A 27,897-nucleotide genomic window follows, 5' to 3' on the forward strand; every position below is an offset into this window, starting at 1 on the left:
ATTAGTCGGGGGCGGGGGGGGGGGGGCTCTCCCTCTCCAGACCGGCTGCAAACATTTTGTCCCAGATTACTGCCCTGCACTAAGCAGCTGGCTGAACTCAGCCAGCGTCGGGCGGCCGCCCCGGGTGGAATTACACTGCCCCGGACGGGGGGTGGCAGGGTCACAGGGCCCTTACCCAGGATCTGCCCTGTGCCCATGGAGGCTAAGTTATGTCAGACAGTCATACCCAGAGTCCTCCGGCTGTACTAATGCCAGGGGTCACACAATGGTGGGTGAGATCTGGTATTACTCAAGCACTACATAGTGTGCCTACTTTGCCTAATGCATTTAGATGTCATTAAGGGATCTTGATTGCTTTCTAATTGCTTTTTGACTGCCACATCCATTTTGTACGACTTTTCTCTGAGCTCTGTGCGGATTGGTTTCCATACCACCTGCCATCTTCCTGTTTATCAGTGCGAAACGCAAGTGGAGTTAAAGACACAAAGTGGGAGATAGTTCGATTTTTTTTTTATTCAAGCTGAATCAAAATAAGGTGTTTAGAGAGAAATCCTGAGTAACAACACAATAACTTACAAGTACAGCTTTTCATTTTGCCTGAACAAGGCAATAGAACAGAATCATTGTACACCTTTTTAAAAGATCAGGTCAAGGGGGGTGTTAAAGACACCTGTTTTGCATCAAACTACACATGAACACAGCATAGCCTCTTCATCCTCCAGCATATAAACACCAAATGTATTTGGACATTGATTTATTTTWATTTTTTTACATTTATACTCATTTTGGATTTGAGATTAAATGTTTCATATGAGGTGATAAATAAAAAAGGTGACATTTTGTACTGAGGGTAATTTCATACCATGTAACCATTTAGAAATGAAAGCACTTTATGRATCGAGTCCCCCCATATGAAGAAGTCATAAGGGAAAGGGGAGAATACCTAGTCAGTTGTACAACTTAATGCATTCAACTGAAATGTGTCTTCTGCATTTAACCCAACCCCTCTGAATCAGAGAGGTGCGGGGGGGCTGCCATAATCAACATCCACGTCTTCGGGCCGCCGGGGGAACAGTGGGTTAACTGCCTTGCTCAGGGGCAGAACAACATATTTTGACCTTGTCAGCTCGGGGATTCGATCCAGCAACCTTACTGTTACTGGGTTACCGGCCCAACGCTCTAACCACTAGGCTACCTGCTGCCCCTTTAATATACTTAGTGTATTAAAGTAGTATTTGGTCCCATATTCCTTGCACACATCAAGCTTGTAACTACAAACTCCTTGGTTGCATTTGCAGTTTGTTATGTTTTGCCCAATAGTAACTGAATGGTGAATGATGACTGGAGTCATTTTCTAAGTGAGTAGATCACATGTTTCTGAACAGTTCTAAATTTATCCTGATAATGCCATGATTATTAAAAATCCTGAATGAATTTATTCATAATGATGAGTGAGAAAGTTATAAAGGCTACAACAAAACATGCAAACACCTCACCATTACCAACAACAGGTTAAGTTTTTTTTTTTTGGGGGGGGGCAACCTTTGTGCCTCTAACTTTCTCAATCCTCATTATTCACAACTATCCATTCATTATGGCATTCATCCACATTTATAATAAAAGTGACACAATACATTATTCACCATTCAGTTCCTATTGGGCAAAACATTATCTGAAACAACCAAAACAAACTGCATATGCATCCAACAAGTTTGTAGTCACAAGCTTGATGTAGTCACTGTGTGCTAGGAATATGGGACCAAATACTAAACTTTTGACTACTTTAATACACTGTTAGTGAATTTGTCRGAATACTTATGCCTTCTTCAAATGGGGGTACTAGATACATAAACCGTAAAAACAGATATATATGAACATTTCCTCCAAAAAAAGGTGACATTTTGTACTGTCGCTCAAATAAAAAAATGCTGGAGTAAAGAGACATTTTAAATTGTAGCTTCACTGTCCAAATACATATGGTGTTGACTGTAGTGTCACACAACATATCAAGTACCTCAATGGATGAAACTGATCTTTTTTAACAGATTCCATCCATTCACAGAGATCGATCATTACTCCCCCCCCCCCCCCCCCCACCCATCTCTGTGGATGGATGGAATCTGTAAAACAGATCAGTTTCATGCCACCCTCTCTGGGCTAACATGCTGTACACATAGAACCCCACCACACTATTCTCCCAACCCCAGAAGGCGGCATCAGAGAGAGTGCTTCAGAACGTCAAACACCTTCAGGGCAGACTCGATACAGCCGTCGAAATTGGAATGCGTGAAGCCATCGCCCCCACACACCAACAGAGGCTGGGACAGCAGCGTCATCTGCCCCGGGCAGTCGGCCACCGAGCTCCTCACCTAATTAGTCGAGAAAGAGGGGGGTAGAGAGTGAGGGGGGTGGAGGGTCCTTCTGATTTTTGCGATATTTCACYAGACTCTTTGGATAAATTTGAATTATTACCGATATTGACATTCAGGAAAATATGAATCTCTACACTACTTGCCACATATCTATTCACACAGATATAGTAGAATGAGAATTGAGAGAATTATTTGTTTGTACTACAATTATCCTGAAATCCCCAAAGTATTTTCTAACAGTCTGTGCTCAGGGTAGGTCTATACATGGTGGGATACAATGGAGGCTGCTGGAGGGGAGAACAATTCATAATAATTACTGGAACGGAGCAAATGGAATGGCACCAAATACATGGAAACCATGCGTTTGATTTATTTSATACCATTCCACTCCAGTCATTACCACGAGCCCGTCCTCCCAAATTAAAGGTATCACCAACCACCTGTGGTGGGATAGTACAGATCAAGCCAGAAAAATGCACTGTCTTTGGCTAGACGAGCAGATATGAAATCAGCCTCGCAGCCAACTGTCTTCCTCATGTTTCAACCCTGAATGCCGAGAGTTCAGTGTGTTAATGATTTGGGAGTGTAAACACACAAGTCTGTGTACGTGTCATAGCAAGGGCCATTTTTAGAGGCTTCTGCTGGCCTGCACTGAGGTACAGTGCTAAGGGTAAGGAAATAGTATCCATTTCCTGCTGGGGCTTTTAATAGCCTACTACTGTGTGCTGATATCAACTCCCACTCTCCATCTCCCTCCATCCCCACTCCTCCCCAAAAACTAAATATTGTGTTTGCCCATGCATTTCTGAATGGTAATCACCATGTAAATCAATTGATAAGCATTCTTGTTGAAATCTAGCCATGGACAAATTGTTTGGTTTACTCTAGTGGTAAGTTGATACAGCAGGCCTGAGCTCTGCTGTCTCCATATACAGTGTGAGGCTGATTTTCCAGGGGAAAGAGCACGGAGAGTGAAGGAGGAGGGTGGTTTTGGACATTAAGATAAAATGCCCCAATATAAACACGTTTTATAGCAAGGAAAGCATGAGATTCTATCAGCTGAGAATATGGCTGTTTCATGGCCAGGTCGCAGTTGTAAATGAGAACTTGTTCTCAACTGGCCTACCTGGTTAAATAAAAGTGAAATAAATAACATAAGTATCTAAAGAGAGAGCAACCTATAACCTACATCTAAGCAACAGTTAACTACTATAACTTTTAGGATAAATAATTTCCTCAAGTTTAAATATATATTTTTTTACACTTGTCATTTAGCAGTCGCTCTTATCCATTTTCGTACTGGTCCCCTGTGGGAATCGAATCCACAACCCTGGTGTTGCAAGTGCCATGCTCTACCAACTGAGTCACACATGTTCCTCGCTCTCACAATGGTCTTTGCTAGAATGTCTGCTTGTGTATTTGACAGGGAGCTGATGTGTGTATGGTATGAGTGTGTGTGTATGTGTGTATTACAGTATAAATGTGCATGTGTTCTATAATGGCCCGTCCAGTTCGTGGGCCTTGGCCCATGCTCTGGCACTCCCAGTGATGTGCCTCCCACACAGATGTTCTGTGGCCTCTGACCCCCAGCCCAGTCTCGCTTAGCAGAGTGTGTGTCAGTGTGTTGGAGAGGGAGAGAGAATGATAGAAAGAGCGAGAGAAAGAGCATGATAGAGAGTGAGAGAAAGCGAGCGAGAAAGAGCGAGCGAGAGAAAGATCATGATGGAGAGAGCGAGAAAGAGCGAGAGAATGATAGAGCGAGAGAGAATGAAACCGAGAGAGAGAAAGAGCGAGAGAATGAGAGAAAGAGCGAGCGAGAGCGAAAGAGAAAGAGAGCACGAGAGAGAAAGAGCGAGCGAGAGAAAAAGTGCACGAGAGAGAGAATGAAACCGAGAGAAAGAAAGAGGGAGAGAGAGAATGAGAGAGAAAGAGGGAGGTAGAGAGACATGTTCTTGTTCGACTTCAGTAATTAAAGCTATAGTGTCTGGTCCAAGAAGCTCAGAAATTCAGGGAAACATCACAGTAAGTAAACAGGACATTGGAGCTACTTGAAAAATGAACACTGTGTCCAACCAGTCTCCATTCACTATACTCATGTAGTTTATACACAAGCAGAGAAATGTAATGCACTGAAGTTTAATAGGGTTTGATCATGATAGATACAGCATGTCAATCCTCTACGTTGACCTTCTTTCCATGCATCGTGACAGGACTGTGAAGTAGAAACAGTTATTAATGAAGTAATGAAGACAAACCTCTTGACAGTCTACTTTATCTTCTCTCAAAGAAGGAATGCGGTAAAACTCCTGACCGAGTAACCCCGCTCACCTGCGAGTATCTCCACTTCTGGCATTTGATGCTGTCGGGCTGTGGCAAGCCGGGCAGCAGCTTGTTCAGCTCCTCCAGGATGAGAGGCTCCACCTGCTCCTTTGCCTCCTCCAGGTGTTTGATACCAAAGGGAACACTGGTGTGAACCACCATGGAGGTACCGCACTCAGGGGATTCTGCACAGAAAGAAAACACAGCACGGTTCAGAACCAATACCACCATGGATGGACTAACTCTGCTGACTTTGAACAGCACCACACAGGCATAGCTAAGAACAAGGTGCAGTTATGTTTACAATGCAGGACAGTAGAAGTATCAATAAAAATATATATATATTTTAAGACATTTATGTTTTGGCCATACTGATCATTAGAAACAACTTCTAAGACAGTGAACTCTTAAAATCTCACAGCTGAACAGTAAAAAAAAATAAAGAAATACAAATCCAAAACCCCTACTGAATGTGTCCTCAATAGCGGGTCATGAGAAGATTCGTTTTCAGAAAGAACTAAGACCTCAGATTTAAACAGCTGGAGATGGAAATAGCTAAGATGTTGAATAGAACCAAAAATCATCCTTGGCATCAAGATCGGTCCCCTAATCTAACAGCGGAATTCTTTGATAGGATTCTGACTCCAGGAAGAAAAAAAAGCACTTCCTTATCTCTGTCCTGATGTTTAATTAAGAGTTGCATGCCAATACCAAACGGGGGTCAAAACTGTGCACGCCGCCGACAACATACGTCATGGCTTTTTAATGAAACAGACTCCTGGCCCCAGAATCCCCTGTTTCTGCTCAACTAATATGACCAGCTTGATTTGTAATGCAAATGTCTCCCTCAGTCAGAGGTTGTTGTGTGTTGCATGTACAGGTACTGCCAAAAAGGTAACGCCAATGTAAAGTGTCTTGAAGCTGTTCTGGCCACCACGAGCCAGAATAGCTTCAATGCGTCTTTGCATAGATTCTACAAGTGTCTGGAACTCTATTGGAGGGATGCGACGCCATTTTTCCATGAGAAATTCTATCATTTGGTGTTTTGTTGATGGTGGTGGAAAACACAGTCTCAGGCACCACTCCAGAATCTCCCATAAGTGTTCAATTGAGTTGAGATCTGCTGACTGAGACAGCCATGGCGTGTGGTTTACATCGTTTTCATGCTCATCAACCACTCGTACCCTGTGGATGGGGGCTTTGACATCCTATGGGGGCATAGCCATGGTATCCAAAATAATGGCCTGCCCAGCATTTTTACACATGACCCTAAGAATCATGGGATGTTAATTGCTTAATTACCTCAGGAACCACACCTTTGTGGAAGCACCTGGTTTCAATAGACTTTGTAATCCTCATTTCCTCAAGTGTTTCCTTTATTTTGGCAGTTACCTGCATGTTGTGTTTTTGGTAACTGTACACACAACCGAAAGGCTTGTCTGCTGTGGGTCCGGCTGTGTGATGGTGACATCATGCAGGGAATGGACACAGTAAGGTCCTGTTTCTAATGACTGACAGACAACAGGCACAGACACAGGGCTCTGACCCATAAAGGATGCTTTGCGTTGATATATCGCGGCTGTACGTCGTGAAGTCATCTCTCTGATGAAAATGTCTTATAAACATATTTAAACTGATTGCGGAGAATAATAGTTTACCACAGCAAATAAACACGTCCCGCGATTGACTTGCCGGAGCGGGACACAGAGTTACCAGAAGGTCAATAATCTCTTCCTGCTCGGTTCATTTTTTTTTTTAAGCGGCAGACGAGACCATGTCGCGGGACTGAGCGTACACACAAACACAGCCAGCTGTTTTGTTTGGAGCTCAACTGGAGATGCTAAACTGACTTGTGGGAAACTAGGGAGCTGGGGATGCTCACTGTGGGGTCACAGACACTCTACAGCACACATTCACTGGGGTCCAACTTTTGTCCAGTGGGCCATTGTGGGTTGGCTCATGGGTAAGAGAGACACTCTAACCAGTGTTTGGCATCACTGTGCCCAGGCAAAGGGCCAGCTAGAGAGAGAAAATGAGAGCGGGAGAGAAAGAGGAAGACAAACAAAGAGAAAGACAGAAAGAGGTGCGAAACCCAAACAGCGTATCCTGTGCGGAGGATATTTGTTGTCATGGTGACTGAACCCACAAGATGACTGTTTCCCCCTGATCACTTGAGATGTGTCATTCCTGGAAGTGAGCTTTTGCATCTGCCGTTCTCCTCCAACAAAAAATTCAGTTCAGATGGATAGGGCAGAAATGGAGATGGAGACCATGTTAATATGACAGGGTTCTCCAACCCTGTTCCTGGAAAGCTACCCTCCTGTAGGTTTTCAATCCAACCCCAGTTGTAACTATCAAATACATTTTTATGGTCACAAACATATATAGCAGATGTTATTGCGGGTGTAATGAAACGCTTGTGTTCTTAGCTCCAACAGTGCAGTAGTATTTAACAATACACACATCTAAAAAGTAAAAGAAACGAATTAAGAAATATTAGGACGAGCAATGTCGGAGTCCGGAATGTAACGGGATGTATAGACAATATGGACAGTATATAGAGTAAAAAAAATGGTATATCTGACGAATAGTATATGTACAGCGATTGTTAAATAGGATAGGCCTCGACTAGAATACAGTATAGAAGTATGATGTGGGTGAAACAGTACTGTATGTAAATATTATTAAAGTGACCAYTGTTCCATYACTATGTACATAGGCCAGCAGCCTCTAAGGTGCAGGGTGGAATAACCGGGTGGTAGCCGGCTAGTAACAGTGACTATGTTCAGGGCAGGGTACTGGCTAGTGGACTAAGTTCAGGGCCAGTTGAGGCAGGGTACTGGCTAGTGGTGACTATTTAAACAGTCAGATGGCCTGGAGATAGAAGCTGTTTTTCAGTCTCTCAGTCCCAGCTTTTATGCATCTGTACTGACCTTGCCTTCTAGATGGTAGAGGGGTTAACAGGCCMTGGCTCGGGTGGCTAAGATGCTTGACCTTCTTAGCCTTCCTGTGACACCAGGTGCTGTAGACGTCCTGGAGGGCAGGCAGTGTGCTCCCTGTGATGCYTTGGGCAGACTGCACCACCCTCTGGAGAMCCCTACAGTTGCGGACGTTGCYGTTGCCGTACCAGGCGGTGGTACAGCCCGACAAGATGCTCTCAATGGTGCATCTGTAGAAGTTTGTGAGGGTCTTAGGGGCCAAGCCGAATTCCTTCAGCCTCCTGGAGGTTGGAGGCTGTTGCGCCTTCTTCACCACACTGTCTGTGTGGGTGGACCGTCTCAGATTGGCAGTGATGTGTACGCAGAGGAACTTGAAGCTTTTAGCTTCTCCACTGTGGCCCCGTCAATGTGGATGGGGGCGTGCTCCCTATTACGGTCTCCTGAAGTCCACGATCAGCTCCTTCCTACAGGACGGTATCTCTGTAGGAACCTACAGGACGGTATCTCTGTAGGAATGGTGTTAGGCGAGCCCTGTTATAATATGTAGGATATGACACAGAGGAGATGGACAGAGGGCTCTTTTGAAATTCATATCTCGGACTGTGCAAGGCCATGGTATAAAATATTAGATTTTTTTAACGGTATATGGCACCACTAAAAGGTGTTTGAGTAGCTGGTATTTAGAGCTCACAGAATCAGTTATTGGTTGTTTTATACGTAGGTAGGTAGAGGCTGGCACCAACTCTGCTTCCGAGGTAGAAGCAAGAGACTACAACGTTCACCAGGTAGAAAAACAAAGACAGGCTCCACTCAGAGSAAGTTGGCAACCAAGTTATGCAGTGTGCAATTTGCATTGGTTAACTTACTTTTATATGACACAGGGGGCCCATTGTCCTGTCCTGTGAACTGACACTTGGTCACAGCAAGCGCCCCGTTTTAGACCACTGCAGAGAGTTGGAGAGACACTCCACAGCTATTCTTACAGCGCCTCTCCTGCTCTCTGCATTCACAAGCTATCAAAGGGCCATTCAGAAATAATCTGAGAGAAGTTTGCTTGCACACTACTACCCTGCTTAATCAGGTGGGAAGTGAGCTGGGAACTGGCGGGTTGATGGTATCAAATCCATTGCCTGCYGTAGTGACCTTGAGCAAGCTCCCCGGACACCCAGTGTGGCAGCCCCCCACAACTCTACAAAAACCCGGATACAGTGAGTTCGGAAAGTATTCAGAAAATTACTTTTTCCACATTTTGTTACGTTACAGCCTTATTCTAAAATAGATTAAATAATTTTTTCCCCTGATCAATCTACACCACACACACAATACCCCATAATGACAAAGCAAACTTTTTACTAATTTATAAAAAAGAAATACTGAAATATCACATCTACGTAAGTATTCAGACCCTTTACTCAGTACTTTGTTGAAGCACCTTTGGCAGTGATTACAGCTTTGAGTCTCTTGGGCATGACGCTACAAACTTGGCACACCTGTATTTGGGGAGTTTCTCCCATTCTTCTCTGCAGATCCTCTCAAGCTCTGTCAGGTTGGTTGGGGAATGTCGCTGCACAGCTATTTTCTGGTCTCTCCAGAGATGTTCCATTGGGTTCAAGTCCGGGCTCTGGCTGGGCCACTCAAGGACATTCGGAGACTTGTTCCGAAGCCACTCCTACGTTGRCTTGGCTGTGTGCTATGGGTTGTTGTCCTGGTGGAAGGTGAACCTTTGGCCCAGTCTGATGTCCTGAGCGCTCTAGAGTAGGTTTTCATCAAGGATCTCTTTTCTTTGCTCCGTTCATCTATCCCTCAATCCTGACTAGTCTCCCAGTCCCTGCTGCTGAAAGACATCCCCACAGCATGATACTGCCACCACCACGCTTCATGGTAGGGATGGTGCCAGGTTTCCTCCAGACGTGATGCTTAGCATTCAGGCCAAAGAGTTGAATCTTGGTTTCATCAGACCAGAGAATCTTGTTTCTCATGGTCAGTCCTTTAGGTGACTTTTGGAAAACTCCAAGCGGGCTGTCGTGTGCCTTTTACTGAGGAGTGGCTTCCGTCTGGCCATGCTACAGTACCATAAAAGCCTGATTGGTGGAGGGCTGCAGAGACGGTTGTCCTTGTGGAAGGTTCTCCCATCTCCACAGAGAAACTCTGGAGCTCTGTCAGTGACAATTGGGTTCTTGGTCCCCTACCTGACCAAGGCCCTTTTTCTCCGATTGCTCAGTTTGTCCGGGCGGCCAGCTCTAGGAAGAGTCTTGGTGGTTCCAAACTTCCATTTAAGAATGATGGAGGCCTTGGGGACCTTCAATGCTGCAGAAATGTTTTGGTACCCTTCCCCAGATCTGTGCCTCGACACAATCCTGTCTCGGAGCTCTATGGACAGTTCCTTCAACCTCATGGCTTGGTTTTTGCTCTGACATGCACTCTCAACTGTGGGACCTTATATAGACGGTTGTGTGCCTTTCCAAATAATGTCCAATCAATTTAATTTAGCACAGGTGGACTCCAATCAATTTGTAGAAACATCTCAAGGATGATCAATGGAAACAGGATGCACCTGAGCTCAATTTAAAGTCTCATAGCAAAGGCTCTGAATACTTATGTAAATAATGTATTTACATATATTTTTTAAATTATTATTATTWTTTTTTAACCCCCTTTTTCTCCCCAATTTCGTGGTATCCAATTGTTAGTAATTACTATCTTGTCTCATCGCTACAACTCCCATACGGGCTCGGGAGAGACGAAGGTCGAAAGCCATGCATCCTCCGAAACACATCCCAACCAAGCCGCACTGCTTCTTAACACAGCGCGCATCCAACCCGGAAGCCAGCCGCACCAATGTGTCGGAGGAAACTCCGTGCACCTGGCGACCTTGGTTAGCGTGCACTGCGCCCGGACCGCCACAGGAGTCGCTGGTGCGCGATGGGACAAGGATATCCCTACCGGCCAAACCCTCCCTAACCCGGACGACACTGGGCCAATTGTGCGTCGCCCCACGGACCTCCCGGTCGCGGCCGGCTGCGACAGAGCCTGGGCGCTAACCCAGAATCTCTGGTGGCACAGCTAGCGCTGCGATGCAGTGCCCTAGACCACTGCGCCACCCGGGAGGCCCCTGTATTTACATTTTTAATACATTTCTTAAAAATGCAAAAAACGTTTTTCGCTTTGGCATTATGGGGAATTTTGATATCATTATGGGGTATTGTGTATAGATTGATTAAATACATTGATGAGGACAATTTTTGAATAAGGCTGTAACGTAACAAAAATGTGGAAAAAGTCAAGAATGTATATGTTTGTGTGTCTTTAGGAGGGGTTGTGATAAAAATCTAAATGTACATTTCGGTTGGACCTTGTGTGGAATTGACCGATGAAGTGATCTTTATCTTAATTTAATTTATTTGAATATGGCGCTCTGCATTTTCTCTGGCTTTTGGCCAAGTGGGACGTTAGCGTCCCACATATCCCAGAGGAGTTAACATCAATTATCTAAAAACACGTAAAAAATTGATTCATTTTTACATAATCTGAGGTATTTGTGTCGTGCCCACCATCGTTTGAGACACAGCATACTCTTGAATACATGGTGGGTGTCATGTTTTGGCTGATAAAAGAACTKAAATAGGAATTTATATTTTCAAAATGGTAGCACGACGATGGTTGGAGGTCCACACATCAGAGAATGTTGGCTTGAATGGGAATATCAGTTTTTTTTATTATTATACTATCAATCTTCCATAGGAAACCTATTGAAATCAAAGACACAGATAATGAAATATACATTCCTATTTAAGTTGGCATTCGCCAGTGGGTGGACCAGAAAGCCACCTTTGTGGTAGTAATTGTGAGATAAAACTTCAATTCAAATAACATTTCAATGATGTACCAACTAAATGATACTGGTCTGAAAGTAGATTTCAAATCTATTAATTCTATTTCTATGATTGAAATGACAGCCACACTTTATTCAAGAGTATGCTGTGTCTTAACCGATGGTGGGCACCACAAACACCTCAGATTATGTAAAAAGGGTATAAAAAATGTAAAAAGGGTATAAACTACATATGTATAATAAAAAAAAATATATATAAATATATATAAAAAGCCATTTAAAATGTTTTTTTTAAATTGATAAGGATTTTTTTTTAAACAACATTTTATACAAACTTTTTTTCAAGGAATTACAAAATACTTTGACAAAACTGTTTGTAAGGATTTCAATTATATAAAACTCAACCGTTTATATTTTCCAGTGATGAAGACATGGATGTCTCATGGTATGGTAGGGTATGCAACATGGGTCAACTTTAAGCACCTTCATCCCCTGAATGTTTTGMCATTCAGGTCAAAAAAGTAACTTTATGAACACTTCTATGATGGGCAAATATGTACGGAAAATTGTAAAATTTGTCTACTATTCTTGTGGGGACTTCTGGTCCCCACAAGTATAGTTAAACATGTCCACACACACAAATACATATATTTCTCTCTCTGAAACACACACACACACACAAACCCCTCCAGGTGTGATATAAGAGGATGTTGTTCCTTCTTATAGCAGCCGAGAGGCAGTGGTTTTGTAGCAGAGATCAGAGCTGTTAATGAAGGCTGGTGCATGTGCGTGTTCGCAGAAGCCTGACCTCAGGGTGCTGTGCTCCCCTGCTCAGCGTCTAATGCGTCTCCCTCCTGTGTTCAATCAGTAATGAAGCCTGACTACCAATGGACTGACTGGGCAAGCCCAGCACTCAGGGAGCCAATCAAATACTTAGGACTATGGAGGGTCTCCCCAGCACCATCAAAAAAGGTTGAGTTTGAATGAAAACARCACAACTTGTATATTGGGATTTTGAATGCACACAAAATGCAGCTTCATAAAGTCAAGGAAGAATTCGGTGGACTGAAGGCATAAGCTGGCATGGAAAGTTACATGCCTGCTGAACAGTGGTACTCAATTAGAGAGAAATTCTGACGCATGCCTTCCAGAGAGGGAGAAAGAGAAGCAGAAAATCAAACAGAAAGAGAGAGAGTGAGTCAGACAGAGAGAAAAAGAGAGTGAGTCAGACAGACAGGAGAAAGAGAGTGGGAGTCAGACAGACAGACAGACAGACACAGAGAGACAGACAGACAGAAAGAGAGTGGTAGCACTGACCTAAATTGGCTTATCGCCAATGGCTATGAAGCAAAAAAATATATTTTTTAATTGATTAGGTAAAAAAAAAATAGATTAATGCATAGCGGGGTAGGGTGAGATGAGCCGGCGGAGGGGTGGGGAGAGAACGAGAGAGCGAGAGAGAGCGAGCAAGAGAGTGAGACCGAGAGAGACACAGGCAGAGAGAGAGAGAGACATGGCAGCAATAAAATGGTAGCACTGACCTAAATTGCGCTTTTTATCGTCAATGGCGATGAAGCGAATGCAGGGATTATTGGAGATGTACTTGGCGGCCCAGGGGACGTCGATGTGAGCCTGGGCTTTGTAGAAGAGGCCCAGCGCATAGCGCGACGAATAGCTCACCGCCTCAAGCTGCTGCCGCTGACTCTTCTCTAGCACTGCAGCATAGASAAACAGAGGGACAATGTCAGGGTCTATACACCTGTTAACATGCCAGTATCAGGTAGCCTAACCTGGACACACACAACCTACACTTACAATGAATACCACTGAGGTGATGGGACTGTGTACCAAAGTCTAGGTCCCAGTCAAGCTAACATTTACCAGTATCAGGRTTCACTCATTCATTCCCACTGAGCCCTCAACAACGGGACATTAATGGCTCTACACAGTAGTCTACGAAACGGATCCGACGGAGGTTCGTTTGCGTTGCTCTCTACAAAGTCAGATTGCGTAGACTGTGACACCACTGTGGAGAGCCCTTCAGATGACATAGATTACATTTTCTTAAAGGATTTGATCCAAGCAGGTTTACAGCAGCGACATTAATGCAATCTTGAAAAAATTATTAAAATACTCTGCATGTTAGGCTCCAGTTATGATATGAATTATATTGTAACTTGACCCATATAAAAGCATGTCTAATGAGGTGCTCAGAGTATGATCATTGAGCAAGCATTCAGTCTACTGAGGCAAGATAGCTACCGCCTATCAGACCACATGCATAAGATTGGGTGCAACTAAACGAACATCCATTATTGCAAAGACTGAGTGGAGGGCYAAAAGAGGTTCTCTCCTTAGTTTATTTATAAGTGTTTGGATTTTTTTTATTTTTAAAATGCTGTTTCGTCTGGAACATCTGTTGTTTATTGGCCTCTGAAGCATCAGCTTGGCCGTGCTTTAGTTATTTAGGGCCTCAGAGTGTAGAGCATATACAGGTCAAAGGTCAACGCTGTGGATTCTAATACATATTTCTACGAGACACGTTGGAAAGAAAATCTTCTCATTGAGGCCAACAGTGGGTCCTAAGAAAAAGCAGCAAGTAAACTAACCCTATGGTCGTCTCTGGACGGTCCTAAACAAATACATGACTGAGGCGATTCCAGGAGAGCAGAATCAATATGTGGGTAGAACGATGTCTCACTAAAGTTCACGTATGACCGGTTGTGCGACATAACCATTTCTGAATCCGAACAACGACTTACAACAGGTCAATAGAAAATATATTTTKTGCAAACAAGATTTACCAAGAAAGTAAAACAGGGCGAAAAGGGCCAAAGATATAAAAAATGAAGTGAGGCTTACAAAGCCCCCCCAAAAAGTCCATGAGCACAAGTCATGTTAACATATTGCATAGTACAAATAACAAGCACCACATCTGTACGCTTAACATCCCAGCGACAAAAGCTATTAAATCGACAGAATGAAAAATGATCCGCCCAGTAGTCCCAATGCTGTAGTTTCACTACTGCACGGAACACTTGCAAACGGTCATCTAATTAGCACCACACCGAGCTGACCATGGGGGAATATGACAGTGCCAGTCACAAGGTCACATGACTTTCCCAGGATATGGAGCCTTTTATCATTATCTGTGTCATCCAGGAACATCTGGCCCAGATTAGGCCCATGTAAATGTGGCTCTTGGTACGACCGGGCAATCTGCTGCAGCATCGCACAAAGCACCCGGCCAGCGCGCGCACGCACGCACACAAAAAGGGGATAATGCAAAACCACTATCTGATAGATATATAAAGATATATATCTATCTATGAGGCTTTCTGTTTCTCATGGAAATTAAGCAAGCCCATTGTTAGCTGCMGTTTAAAGATTTCAGACACAGGCAGGGTGGGAACCAATCTAGTCAAAATATACCATTTGAGACAGTAAAGTCKCACACCAACTGTGGATTCAGTACAGTATTCACAAACGCATTACGCTTAASTACAGTCAGACCCTGAGGTAACATTTGGTCATGGAAAATACTTGAATGATCTGAATAGAGACAAACCTTTTGAAAGGCTTGTTCTACTGAGCGGTCAGCATTGGGGTCCACCTAAACCTCACTCACGGAGCTGTTTAAGATATAGCCCTAGTAGATCGGAGGGGAAAGAGAATTTCGGCTCAAAATGATCCTGAACAATGCTGCTTGTTCCAATGAGCTGTTCATYGAATCCTCAGACAGTCCTCTGGCCACGTGAAGGCTGCTCCATTCCATCTCATTAACCTTTTTCTACTAAGTCTGACCTGATAAAGGCTCATTGAAGGTTCACTCATCCCGCTTTCTTCAGTGGTGTGGACTCAAGTGTTTTGTTGTGGGTGGCTGTGAGAGATGCCGTCCAATGTGACGATCATCTGGGGGGAGTTATTGTGTCCAGTGCACCAATTCTAGCACAGACGTCCAACAGGTTGTGGTAGGAACACTTCTTGGTATGAACAAATATGGAACGGGTATATGTGTCAAATACCTTGTGTTCAGGCCTGTAAATATACAGTGCATTACAACATTCTGTAAATATKTATCAGTTAAAGTAATCAAAACACTAGGAACCATTCCTTTCCATATCTATTGCTTTACTGACTAGGACACTCAATATTCATTCTGCACAACAAGACGACGACAGATAAATGTGCAAAAGGCTGGGGCCTCTTTGGTCCTCCAAGCAGAAGGGAGGGCCTCTCCAACCCCCTTCATTCACCACGAGACAGCACTACAACACACTCACACGTGCTCACAAACACACACACACACGCTTGCACACACACGCCATCCTCACACACACTTGTCACCACGGAGGCCTCTGGAGTGGGGGTGCCTGCACTCTGTTTGTTCATACATTCCCTCAGGTCCTCTCTGCAGAGACCTGGCCAGCTGCCGTGGCAGGCCTGAGAGAGTGGCTCCCTCCAACCCTGGCAGCTTTGAACAAATGCTTTACAGCTCCTATAAAAACACATTCAGAGCATACGGTTCATCACCAAAAGAATCCATATGAGCCGGCGGCTTTTCTATATGATCACCTGGATGTGTAGCAGRCAGGGATCTCTATGAAGGTATTCATGAAGGTATTCACAGGTGTGTGTGTGTGAGATGAAGATAAAGAAAGAACAAGTATGTGTGTATGTGCACGCGCCCACACAGTTGTGTGAGTGCAGATGAGAAGGTTCACATTTTCCAGCGTGGTTGTGGAGCATTCAGTGTGGCTGCCACCGCTGTGTGTGTGTGTGTGCGCGTGCGCCAGTGGCCGCCCTGATTTTTGATGTAGGAGTGGGCTTGCGTGCACTGCACACACACCGCTGAGACACGTGTTGACAGGAGAACTCTGGAGGCCCATACGTAGTCCTCTGAGATACAGATATGACACGGACACCTGGCAGAGCAACAGCCCCTTCACTCCTAACGGAGGTCCTGGTGCCAGCGATGGGTGGGCAGAGCTACAGCCCCTTCACTCCTAACGGAGGTCCTGGTGCCAGCGATGGGTGGGCAGAGCGCCAGCCTCCTTCACTCCTAACGGAGGTCCTGGTGCCAGCCGATGGGTGGTGGCCAGTCAGTACAGCCCCTTCAACTCCTAACGGAGGTCCTTGGTGCAGCGATGGGTTGGGCCAGAGCTACAAGCCCTTCACTCCTAAGGAGGTCCCTGGTGCCAGCGATGGTGGGCAGAGCTAAAGCCCCTTCACTCCTAACGGAGGTCCTGGTGCCAAAGCGAGATCGGGGTGGCAGAGCTACAGCCCCTTTCACTCCTAACGGAGGTCCTGCTGGTGCCATAGCGACTGGTGGGCAGAGCTCGCAGCTAGGATGGCAGGGTTTTTCAGCGATCCAACAGAGTCTCTCTGGGCCATCAGGCCAAAGCTGTAAGATGCATCTACTATAACATCTGCCTTCTGTTTCTATTTTCCTAAATGTGCAGATAGTGGATACTCATTGGCTTGAATGCACAGCACATATAAGTATAGTTAGCAAGGTAAAACGAAACAATTCCTTTAAAAACCCTCAGGTAGCTTAATGGGGTCCTTTTAAATCACAATCTGGGACTGTCTATGGTCTATACCACCCTTACTTTAAGGATTCCATGCCACCAGTCAATTACAATGGGACCCTCAGTGCTTATTGTCTGAATGGCTATCAATGCTTAATTACAATGCATTTCTTTATGAAAGAGGAAAAGGGAGGAGCTTGAGGGAAGTGAAAGGTGGATGTGGAACTTACAGTATTTCTATTGTCATCACCACAAGTAAAGGGCGGAGGGAGGGGAGGCATTACTGGAAGCGTGAAAGAAAAAAATAGCTTCCACTAACGCGTGCTTCATGTTAAGGTCATGGTCCATGGCAACAAATAGCACACAGAGCTTCCTTATTGGTTGTGTGTGTATGATACCTAACAACGTCATCCATGGTTGACCACAGAAAGCTTTATCCCCATTGCAAACTCATTTGAAAAATATTTCTAACCTAATTCAACATTCACCATGAGGTGTTCAGAAGACCCGCAGCGGTTACAATTTGGAAGAAATACATTGCATACGTATATTTCACTTGGGACATGCGGAATGTGATGTACTGACATGCTATGTGTAGGCAACTGGGACACATGGATGCACGCTGATGATGATGTGTCCATTACTGCCAGTAATAGGCAACTGGGACCATGCAGTGAATGATGTATGGTCAACTGGGAAACATGCAGTGAATGTATGTATGAGTCAACTGGGAACATGCAGGTGGGGAACTGATGTATGTCAACTGGGCATGCAGTGAATGATGGTTATGGTCCACTGGGACAATGCAGTGATGATGTATGGGTCCAACTGGGACATGCAGTGAATGATGTTATGGACCCCCCCGTCAACTGGGCATGCAGTGAATGTGTATGGTCCACTGGGACATGCGTGAATGATCATGGTCACCTGGGAACATGAAGTGATGATATATGGTCACTGGGAATGCATGAATGATATATGGTCAAACTGGGACATGCAGTGAATGATGTATGGTCCTGGGACATGCGTGAAATGATGTATGGTCAACTGGGGACATGCAGTGAATGATGGTATGGTGCAACTGGGACATGCAAGTGATGATGTTGTAAGCTGGGAATGCGTGAATGATGTATGGGTCAACTGGGACATGCAGTGAATGATGTATGGTCAACTGGAGCACATGCAGTGGAATGATGTATGGTCAAACTGGGACATTGCGTGAATGATGTATGGTCAACTGGGAACAATGCAGTGAAAATGATGGTATGGTCAACTGGGACTGCCAGTGAATGATTAACAATGGGTCAAACTGGGACACTGCAGTGAATGATATATGGTCAACTGGGACATGCAGTGAATATGTTGGTACAACTGGGACATGCCAGTGAATGATGTATGGGTCAATGGGACCATGAGTGAATGAATGTATGGTCAACTGGGACATGGCACGTGAATGATGTATGGTCAACTGGGACATGCAGTGAATGATGTATGTCAACTGGGACAATGCAGTGAATGATGTTGGTCAACTGGGACATGCGTGAAATGATGTATGGTCAACTGGGAATGCAGTGAATGGATGTATGGTCAACTGCTGGGAGCATGCAGTGGAATGATGTATGGTCAACTGGACAATGCAGTGAAATGAATGTATGTCACTGGGCAATGCCAGTGAATGATGTATGGTCACTGGGGAACATGCAGTGAATGATGTAATGGTCAACTGGGACATCAGTGAATGAATGTATGGTAACTGGACATGCAAGTGAATGATGTATGGCAACTTGGACATGCAGTGAATGGAGGTTGGTAAACTGGGACAAATGCAGTGAATGATGTATGGTCAACTGGGACAATGCAGTGGAATGATGTTATCGGTCAACTGGGACATGCAGTGAAGAGTTGGTCAACTGTGAATGCAGTGCATGATGTATGGGTCACACTGGGACATTTCAGTGCATGAAATAATGGTCACTGGGACAATGGCAGTGGAATGAATGTATGGTCAACTGGGACCAATGAGTGAATGTGTAATGGTCAACTGGACTGGGACAAAATGCCCCAGTGAATGATTATATGGTCAACTGGGACCATGCAGTGAATGAATGTAATGGTCAACTGGGGACATGCAGTGAATGATGTATGGTCAAACTGGACATGCAGTGATGATGTATGGTCAACTGGGACAATGAAGTGAATGATATCTGGGTCAACTGGGAATGCAGTAATGATATATGGTCAACTGGGACATGCAGTGGAATGTATATGGTCCAACTTGGACTGCAGTGAAATGATGTATGGTCAACTGGGACATTGCAGTGAATGATTATGGTAACTGGGACAATGCAGTGTAATGATGTCTGGTCAACTGTCTGGGACTGCAATGAAATGGATGTATGGTCCAACTGGGACATGCAGTGAATGAATGATGTATGGTCAACTGGGACATGCAGTGAATGATGTATGGTCAACTGGGACATGCAGTGAATGCACATCACAAAATTGCACTCGTGAAGGACATCCTATGAAGGATACAACGCATCCTTGGAAAAATGTCAAATTGCATTTCCTCGATTCCTCACATCCTCGCCTCATCCTCCAAACCCATTGGATGAGAAGGTCAGAGGGGCGGGATCTCTAACCTTCTCATCCAATGGGTTTTGAGAAGGAGGCGAGAAGACGTGAGTAAATCAGGGAAATGCAATTCAGATTCTCCCCTGCTCCCCTCTCCTGTGTCCACCTGTCCTCTAGTCAGGAGACATGCTCCCCTCTCCTGTGTCCACCTGTCCTCTAGTCAGGAGACATGCTCCCCTCCCCTGTGGCACCTGTCCTCTAGTCAGGAGACATGCTCCCCTCCCCTGTGGCCACCTGTCCTCTAGTCAGGAGACCTGCTCCCCTCCCCTGTGGCCACCTGTCCTCTAGTCAGGAGACCTGCTCCCCTCTCCTGTGTCCACCTGTCCTCTAGTCAGGAGACCTGCTCCCCTCTCCTGTGTCCACCTGTCCTCTAGTCAGGAGACTGCTCCCCTCTCCTCTAGTCAGAGACATGCTCCCCTCTCCTGTGTCCTGTCCTCTAGTCAGGAGACCTGCTCCCCTCTCCTGTGTCCACCTGTCCTCTAGTCAGGAGACATGCTCCCCTCACGTCGCCGTCCCTGCAGGAAACCGCTTCATCCCTCCACGCCGCAATCTCTTTTCACCTAATTGCATTTTTTGTCAAACCTTGTAAAGGATCTGTGCGGGCAGCGGAGCGGCAGACATGCGGAGTCACGTGTCACTTGCAAGGCCCGGTTACACATCATAAACGGCAATGCCTCTTCCCCATCTGGCAGGGGCAAGGCTGTAAAAGAGAATGTTATTGTGAAACACGCTCGACAGCTCACATCCAATCAATGGGGAGTAAAAGGGAGAGAAAGAGAGCGGAGGAAGAGAAACGTGCAGGCCAGGCATTTTCATATAAAATCCCAAAGTTCAAAAGTTAGAGGCATAAATATCATACCCCCCAAAAAAACTCTAACCTCTCCTGTCATTGGTAATGGTGGTGTGCTCTTTACGCCTCTAAATTTCTCACTCATTATTCACTCATCATTCATGATTATCCGTAATTATGGTAGCATCCACATTGTGTTTAAAAACATATTCTATTCTTATTTACAATAAAAGTGACTCCAAAATGACAATACATTATTTACCATTAATTTGAGCGCAACATGATCTGAAACAACCAAAATAAACTGCAAATACATCCATCATGTCTGTAGAGTCACACGCTTGATGTAGTCATTGCGTGCTAGGAATATGGGACCAAATACTAAACTGTTGACTACTTTAATACACAAGTGAATTTGTCCAAATACTTGTCACCTTCAAATGGGGGGACTAGATACATAACATGCTTTCATTTCTAAACGGTATGTATGAAAAAACCCTAAAAATAAAATAAAAAAAGGGTGACATTCTGTACTTTCGCCTCATACGAAACATTATCTCAAATCCAAAATGCTGGAGAATAGAGACATATTAAAATATTTACGTTCACTGTCCAAATAAATACATAGGGGAGTGTATACAGCATTTTTAACTTACTGCGTCAGGGTGCTAGCCAGCCATGCTACATAAAGCCTGCTCTGGGCCAGATTTATAGGCCCTGCAGCCTGGGCCAAGGAACCAGAGAGAACTGCAGCCCTGCAGKGCTGTTGCTGGACTCCAAATGAATGTGTAGTGTGAGCAGGGTGTGTGTACAGGTAGGCACTGTTAATCACTACAGGTCTATTGAGGAGTCAGGAGGTCTAGTTCCCTAAACATACTACTTCCACACTCAAGGTGGATGTTTCCCCCTAAAACCACAGGATCAGATGACCCTCCTAAATAGTCCTAACTTTACCAATTAAGGGAATGAAACACAGGCCTGGCTTGACTAGTGATTTGGGGGGAGGGATCTCCTCCCTCTCAATATGGTACTGCAGACTGAGCTACCGTCACGGTGCTCTGAGGATCCAAGCTATGTCCATTACTAAGGAGGAGAACCTGACATCCATTCTAGGTGGTGACAGTCACCATGAACATCATATTTGACCAGGTTAGACACCTACTGCTGGCTAATGGGCTGAGATGTGTCACTACACAAGGGGATAGAGAGAAGAGGGGACAGGGAAACGGAGTGTCCTTCATCTGATGAACATATAGAGGAGAATCTGAGAAGATCCTTGTAAGTCCCTCTCACTATAACAAGGATGTTCTGTCCACCAACACCAACTCTATAATAAAGGGCTGGCAAGAACAAAAGGAAGGCTAACCCATACAGATGTAGGATCTTACATTTCAGACAGTTTGCTACAGCAGKACAATAATCCTGCAGCAACAGGAAATGTGAATTATTACGTGGATTATAATTATTGGAAATGTATAAATTTTTTGTATGGGAAAATCAAGTCTGAAATTTCAAAGTAGAAATTACAAACTTCAGAAGCCTTTTTAAACCTCAAATTCACTACACGTTTTAAATGTWCTGCAACAGGGTGATCAAATTAAGATCCTACATCTGTAGAASAGCATAGTGAGACGACAACACTACAAATACACTGACCACATCCACCGGCCTGTTAACACATACCTAGGTGTCAAACCATGCAGACTCTTTCCTTCACAGTGTATTATAAAGTGTGACAACAGTTCAGTAATAAAGGTTTGATAGGATGTAAATAGAAGCGCATCATCTCTGTGGTGTCCACACACTGTGCCATGCTTAATTTAAAAAGCAAGATGTGATACGCAAAGAATGAACTGAGCCACAAAAACCAAGTACTCAATGAAAAGAGCTACATTGAGTACTGACACACTCTCACCTGCAAGAGTGTTTATTAACCAAAGCATCAGAGTCTGCTGATTTGACAAACAGGGGTGGTAGGAGATGACATTGCTGCGAGCGAACACAAAAGTTTGAATGGGTCGCAACACTACTCCCATCCATTCTCCATTGTTCCCAGCCAGGACCTGGTCTTTAGCCATTTCCCTAGGGGGGCTCGGGTCCGGTACCATGGCAACGCATTGAAAAGTTATTCAGCTCTAGCTGCACCGTTCCCAAGTTATGATCTCTCAGCCCTTTAAAGGTTGATTTAATATTTGCCTGAGAGGTTTTGGACGGCATCCCGTTAGTTAGAAGGAAAGAAAAGGGAGGTTGTTTTGCTAACCTTTAATGCACTTGTACGTGAACTGTGTCCGACAATAAGTACAATATTTATTGGGTAGGGTGAGTCATTGGCGTGCGTAGGGAGGGGGGAGGAGACGGGGCGGTCAGCGGCTCAGCACTGAGTGTCTGTCAGTGGTCAGAAAGCCCCTACACAGGAGCGACCAGGCTCCGTCATTAGCCCCGTTTCCTAATGGATCCCATTTGAGCCCTAATTTGTTGGAATAACAATGTCGTAGAGGATATTCCAAATTACGGGGCCAAATTACGTTTCCAACTGCAGCACGCATCTAGACACGGGTCAGTTTAGTGAAGTTCTACAGAGAGAATGAGGTAGTGTGTTGGCCAGACAGAGGAGACATGTCTGTGCTGGATGAAGTAGCACATTAGAATAGGTCAGAATCTCATTCAATCATTATTTATCATCTCGGACTGTTTGGCTTGCTTCTGTTTGTGTCTTTTTCATTATTAAAAAGACAATTCCCAGACAAAGGTCTCTGAGCCAAGCCAGTAATTGACTCTGCTGCTACTCACCACAACAAAGATCCACGTTCAGCGACCACCTTCCTTTCCCGAGCCACAGAGTCAGACTAGAGACCTGAGCGGCCAACATATCGACCGCTCTGGACATTCATACATCCGCTCTCTCTCGGTAGTGTGCATCTTGCTTCAGCAAATCTGTAAATTAAAACTTCAGGCCTCTTTACCTCTGGGGTGATGCATGGAGGACGGTGAGGAAAAGCAGATCAGATTGTCACTGACTCCACAGCTGCAGTCTACTTTTAAAGCACACGTTTTCAGGGATGTTTATTAATGCATTTGCTGGAGGGGCTTTTGTCTCTTGCTGCAAACAAGCAACCCCCTTTGTGAAGCCAGGCAAATGAAGATAGCTTGCTCGGATGTCACAGATTTTTTGTATTTTATGGGATGAACAGAGCAGTGCAGGGCAAAAGCAGCTGGGTTTATTTCAGAGATAGCGTGTGTTTAATTCTGTCCCAAACAGAAACATTTAGAGTGACAACCTGCAGGCTCCAGGACTGACGTCAAGCCAGTGGTTATTTTAAGCAGGGAGGGAGTAAAAATGTGCCAGTTCCACTGTATTTTTATAGGGGGAGCTTCACTTGTCCTGACCAGCCAAACCTATACATACTGCCCAAGCTACTCATATGGTTATTGCATCATCCAAACAGAAATAAAGCTACCTTTCTGTTTCAGACTTTGAACTGGGCTGATGGATAGCTACCAAGTACATTCATAACGGTGGCAGTAGTTCCTTTAGATGACTCATATTTAGTAGGCTATCTGTGGAACTCCCTCTCCCCTCTGTAGAAGCCACTGCTGCAGAGTCAGAGTGCTGCAGAACAGAATAACAACAGAACAGGAAATCAATATGCCCCATTTCAAAATACACAACAGTTTCTCTACGAATGAAAGCCGTTGGCACAACTGGGGGAGTAAAAAATAATCTACTTAGTCAAATTCAGCCAGTGAGTTGGGAAATGGAGAATTGCATACCACCCATTTAGTACAGAGCTTTGGCTGGCATCTATACAACCCCTAAAATGGATGTGTTTGGTGCTTTTCTATCGATGACATCTGTGCACACTGGCAGGCTTGTGAAACCACTAGCTGCCATATAACCAAGTCACCATGCTCTGCACAGCAGAGTCCTGTGAGATATGTGGCCATAGCTTCTATTTTGAATAAAAGCGCTGGTAGGTAGAAGTCAGTGGAGGCTGCTGAGGAGACAATGGCTCATAATAATGGCCGGAACAGAGCAAATGGAATGGCATCAAATGCATGAAAACCATGCATTTGATACCACTCCACTAATTCCACTTGTCATTACCACGAGCCCGTTCTCCCCAATTAAGGTGCCACCAACCTCCTGTGGTAGAAGGCTGTGGCCATATTTTGTGGGACTTACGGGTGAGCTAGAGTATGCAAGTTGGGTTGACACGTTGAGTGGGTGTGAAATGTTTCAACCCAGGTGATAAGAGACGTGGAAACCTGTGGTGATGCACCTCCGCTACACTTGTAAAATGTCTTCACCAGTGAGAAACCACTAAACCATTCAATTCTACTTATTACCCTTAATAAGCAACAGCAAGTCCATTCTATATTTTCACATGCACTTGCAATGCAAAGCAGCAAGAAAAAGCTGTGAAAATAGGGTTGCTACTGGAAACAATTTGTGGGTGTGATTTAAAATTATGTGCATGCATACACGCACACACACACACACACACACACGCTCAAAAGTTTGGGGTCACTTAGAAATGTCCTTGTTTTTGAAAGGAAATTTTTTTTTGTCCATTAAAATAACATCAATTTGATCAGAATTGCAGTGCAGACATTGTTAATGTTGTAAATGACTATTGGAATAGCCTTCATTTCTCAGAACAAGAACATACTGACGAGTTTCAGAAGAAAGTTCTTTGTTTCTAGCCATTTTGAGCCTGTAATCGAACCCACAAATGCTGATGCTCCAGAYACTCAAATAGTCTAAAGAAGGACAGCTTTATTGCTTCTTTAATCAGTACAACAGTTTTCAGCTGTGCTAACATAATTGCAAAAGTGTTTTCTAATGATCAATTAGCCTTTTAAAATGATGAACTTGGATTAGCTAACACAACGTGCCATTGGAACACAGGAGTGATGGTTGCTGATAATGGGCCTCTGTACGCCCATGTAGATATTCCATTAAAAAAAGAAATCTGCCATTTCCAGCTACAATAGTCATTTATAACATTAACAAATGTCTACACTGTATTTCTGATCAATTTGATTTCTTTCAAGGACATTTCTAAGTGACCCCAAACTTTTGAACGGTAGTGTATATGCATACAGAAAATATACTGTAGCCTACACCCTAGCACCATCAAGTCCTCACCATATATTCTGACACATATTGCACATCTCTGTCCCCTCTATGGTGTGCATTTGTAAGATGACATAGAGCAGGCAGGAAATAAGCAATGCGTCTCTGACAATATTCAGAGAGAAAGATTGCATCATTTCGTACACGTCAGACTGACGCGCTGCTGTAGCTGCCCAGGGCATACAGACCTACACTCGGGCTGTGTTTCAAACTCAAAGTAGACAACCATCGGCCCTAAACCCTCAGCCCTTGAATGACGTTTTACATCGTCACATCCGAGTGTACCTTAAATGTCCCTTGCCCAAGCGAGGGAGTGTGATGGTCGGAGAGGCAACATCCTTGGAGGAAGTCTTGAAGTTGAGCTTAACAACAACCAACCTAAAGCTAATAATGTACCGAGTAAGCGAACAAATCTAGCTAGCACGCCTGTCAGATAGCTGGCTAGCTATTTTTATAGTTTGGTCATTTATTCCAATACATTTCAGAATTGAAAAAAATATGTTTATGAATCTAGCAACATTTTATAGGCTCCTCATACGAGACTAAGACAATTTACCAACGCTTATATATATATTTTTAGCAAGCTAGCTTCATACTTTTTTCTGACATGCTGGAAATACAACATGGTTGATTAAATTTGACACTTCACGGCTACCAGAGTTTGACATGTGACTACAGTTCATTGTGTCATGTCAACCCCGCAAGTGACCATGGTTGTTCACTCGCTCCGYTGAGCTAAATCGAGGGCCGAGGGGGCAACGTTAGTAAATTGGACCTCCACTTAAGATGGCTATCAAACTGCATCCAGTTTCGACGGGGATCCCCCTGAGGGAAAGTAGCTAGCGCAAGGGCTGAGGCGGTAATAATAATGCGTTTGGACTGCAACGTCGGCCTTAGGTCTACACAAGAGTACAGTCAAACTATAAAGACGTACCTGTTCAACGGATACAACTGCATAAATAACTAAGGGTATGATTGTTTCAACTTTGAATAAACTAAAATGTGCAATATGGCTGTTCACTAATGAATTTGATAAACATAGTGTGGGGGGTCCATCAGTGTGAATACTATTAATCTCAAACTATCAAAGCCACAAATCAAACCCGGCTGCCAAAAAGACAAATTGCCACACAAGCGAGGCGAGCCTGCCAAGAAGAGTTTGTAATTTCATAAGATCTTAACAAGAATGATGTTTGTCAATATCAGCCTGGTGTGGGAGCCAAATAAGAGAAGTGGACGTGAGGGTTAAAATAATGGGAAGTGAGTGACTGCCTGCCCTGCTTTCTCCATAATGCTCCCCCCTCTGCTCTATGCTGCAGTCCTAGTTCTATTCTGCTGTAATTATCTGTGGCTATCTACAGCTCAGGGAACTCAAAGCAGTGGCCTAAAGCCTCTCAGCACAGTGCTGTGCAACAGGAGTGACCAGACAGAACAGGACAGATGATGTCATCGGAGAAAGGAGAGGAGACTGCTGGGATCCATAGGAAGTGTAGTCCAGCCAGAGGGACAGATGATGGCGGGATGAACGGAGGGTGGGAGATCAGTTCAAGTCCCCCCCCCCCCCCAATGACACAGCCTATGGGTAATAATAGCCACCCGTCTGACGCGGTAGTTTAGGGAGAGCGGAGGTGAAAATGCTGTGAACCTGCAAGGATGTCATAAAGTACATTTGAGTGGCTTATGATTCACAGCTTGGTGGAGGCATGCTATAATTTCTCTGCAAAAATAGTTGGGCCTTGGCTTAGAGGGAGCTGGAGAGGACCAAGTGCACTTTGATCTCATGGATCTGTGGCTAATTGGTTTGACAGACGATAACACCAGTGCAAAGGGAGTGGCTACACACTGAAACTTTGATATAAATTCTGTAGAAGCAATGAGCGGTTCTACAGATGCACCATTGAGAGCATCCTTTTGGGCTGCATCACCGCCTGGTACGGCAATTGCACCATCCGCTACAGCAGGGCTCTCCAAATGGTGGTGCGGTCAGCCCAACGTATCACTGGGGCACACTGGCTGCCCTCCAGGACATCTACAGCACCCAGTGTCACAGGAAGGCCAACAAGATCAAGGACTTCAGACATCCAAAACTGCACCTTTATCTCAGTTCTTTGATAAGGTCAGAAAATAAACTACCAGTTAGTCTCACGCCTACTCACTACATGGCCAAAAGTATGTTGACACCTCTTCAAATTAGTGGACTCGGCTATTTGACGCACACCCGTTGCTTTATACACCGACAGGGGTATAAAATCGAGCACTCCATAGACAAACATTGGCAATCTCCATAGACAAACATTGGCAGAATAAGGGGCCATCATAGGATRCCACCTTTCCAACAAGTCA

The 27,897-nt window shown here is 44.5% G+C and overlaps 1 protein-coding gene across 2 annotated transcripts in view; it reads right to left on the reverse strand.

Moving 5' to 3' along the window:
- Positions 1–2,126: 2,126 nt before the first annotated feature.
- Positions 2,127–27,897, reverse strand: part of rnls (renalase, FAD-dependent amine oxidase) — a 42,505-nt gene continuing 16,734 nt past the window's right edge. For both annotated transcript variants that reach the window (XM_024008521.2, XM_024008520.2), the window contains exons 5-7: positions 13,004–13,177; positions 4,701–4,876; positions 2,127–2,369 (exon numbers count right to left, since the gene is read on the reverse strand). In XM_024008521.2, the coding sequence (XP_023864289.1) occupies positions 2,217–2,369; positions 4,701–4,876; positions 13,004–13,177 (503 nt within the window). In that variant the 3' untranslated portion in view covers positions 2,127–2,216. The remainder of the gene's footprint in view (positions 2,370–4,700; positions 4,877–13,003; positions 13,178–27,897) is intronic.

The sequence above is a fragment of the Salvelinus sp. IW2-2015 genome, linkage group LG18 (assembly GCF_002910315.2).
Source record: "Salvelinus sp. IW2-2015 linkage group LG18, ASM291031v2, whole genome shotgun sequence".
Classification (NCBI taxonomy): Eukaryota; Metazoa; Chordata; class Actinopteri; order Salmoniformes; family Salmonidae; genus Salvelinus; species Salvelinus sp. IW2-2015.